At 39.0% G+C, this 1,858-nt stretch overlaps 1 protein-coding gene across 1 annotated transcript; it reads right to left on the bottom strand.

The window, feature by feature from the left end:
* Nucleotides 1–315: 315 nt before the first annotated feature.
* On the bottom strand, nt 316–1,647 carry LOC149138826 (uncharacterized). The gene has a single exon (XM_089450508.1). It carries the CDS (start codon nt 1,645–1,647, stop codon nt 316–318), a length of 1,332 nt encoding a protein of 443 aa, XP_089306634.1.
* Nucleotides 1,648–1,858: the final 211 nt, after the last annotated feature.

The following is a 1,858-nucleotide window of genomic DNA, read 5'->3' as shown; positions in this document are numbered from 1 at the left end:
AATATCACATAATGGATTTATATACATGTTCTCTATAATATATTAATTAAAATTATATATAGTAATGACTTTGCAAATTAATTTTAAAATTTATGATTTAAAAAAAATAATGAAAATGTAAAATGTATTTCATTAATTACAAATATAATGATAAACCCATATATTTTATTTTAACTAAAACGGTTGTGCTTTATTGAGAATTCCAGGTTGGGCAGAGCCTAATCAACCAAATTACAATTCATGGGTTTACATGAGCACCTCTCCTAGTTAAGGGATGATTGCCATTTTCAAAGTGCCTGCGTTTATGCTGATCATTCAACTTTGCTGAGTGCAGCCTGTATTTGCCAATCTGTCCGCCTCCTTGTTTAAATCTCTGAGAATATGAAATGTTTGCACCGAGGAGAAGTCCTTCAAAATTTTGTTCACTCTTGAGAGATGTTTATTTAATAGGGGATCCTTCAACCATTCCTTACTTATTAATGCCTTTATCAGCAATTGTGAGTCTCCAAAGGTGATGATTTCTCTTTGGCTTTCTTTTCTGTCTAATTGACAAGCTTTTAAGAGACCAAGAGCTTCTGCTTGGTTATTGGTTTTCATTCCTAGGCCCCAACTGAAATCTTCGTTTTCTCCATTCAGATAGTAAATTACCCCTCCTGCTCCTGATTTGCCTCGATTGCCTTTTGAAGCGTCGTCAAAGAAGATAGTGCACTCACCCTGGGATTTCCACCACTGATGAAATCTATCCTCGGGTTCTCGGATCTGCCATATTTCCTTGTGGGTTGGCCGAGTGATTGTTGAAGGTCTGATAATGAATGAGAAACCGTCCAACCAGGCCTTTTCCTCTGTTCGAAGGGAATTGTCATCTTTGACTAAAGCATAATTCAGGGATTCAAGAAGGAGTTTCTTTGCTTGTTCTGCCACTTTTTCTGCTGATATTTCATTTTGGTTGAAGATAGTTTTGTTCCAGGCAAGCCAAAGCTTCCAGCATACATATTTTGGATCAGCAATCCATATCTTGTACCATAGAGATTTGCTAGCAATGCTGTGTGGGTAACTGGCTTTCCAAGTGGTGAACGTTTCTGCAATCGTACAGTGAGCTGGGGGTCTCACATTTAGTCCAGTCAGAAAATTAATCCAGAACTTCTTGGCATACTCACAATTAATAAACAAATGATCTGTGGTTTCCAGAGCATTTTTGCATAGAACACATCGATGGGGTCCTGCTATGTTTCTCTTGCTCAGGTTTTCTCCAGTCAAGATTTCGTTATGGAACAGAGTCCAAAAGAAAACATTGATCTTAGGAATGCTAAAATTGTCCCATACCTGCTTCCATACTTCTTTCGGATGAGGCAAGTTCTTTTTGCTTTGCATTTGTAGATATCCTTGCCTTGCTGTGTACACACCCATCTTCCCCCATCCCCAGGTGTCTTCTTCGTCTCTATGGACTAGAGTGAAGTCTGTTATTTCCTTTTTAAGAACGTGAAGCTGAGTGGTGAGTTGCGCTGGAGCCTTGGGGAAATTCCAGCGTTGCCACACTCCTTTGTTATCCCAGCCAGCTATGTCTTCGATCTTACGGATTCCTTTTGACTGTAGCCATAATCTTAACGCTGCGATTTCACTGTTTTCTTTGAGGGGAGGGTGCCCCATGACACTATCTTTCCATAACATAGTGTTTTTGTCATTCCCAGGAATTTTGTATAGGTGAGCTTTGAAGAATTCGATACCTTTGCTGCATAACTTCCAGGCTTGTGTTCCTTTAGGAGCTTTCTCTGGAATGAAGGTTCTGATTGGCTATTATTTGAAATATTTGTGTTTTAATATCAGACTGACAGGGTGACTAGTGTCTTCAAGCATTTGC

The sequence above is a fragment of the Pinus tabuliformis genome, chromosome X, assembly GCF_031772625.1.
Source record: "Pinus tabuliformis cultivar Carrire ecotype Pingquan chromosome X, CPIR1, whole genome shotgun sequence".
Classification (NCBI taxonomy): Eukaryota; Viridiplantae; Streptophyta; class Pinopsida; order Pinales; family Pinaceae; genus Pinus; species Pinus tabuliformis.
Note: the sequence above shows the minus strand (reverse complement) of the source record. Positions and strands in the feature narration are given on the sequence as shown.

Bases quoted from the DNA above. Each gene is read 5' to 3' on its own strand.
- LOC149138826 (XM_089450508.1), bottom strand. From the start codon at position 1,647: ATGGGGCACCCTCCCCTCAAAGAAAACAGTGAAATCGCAGCGTTAAGA.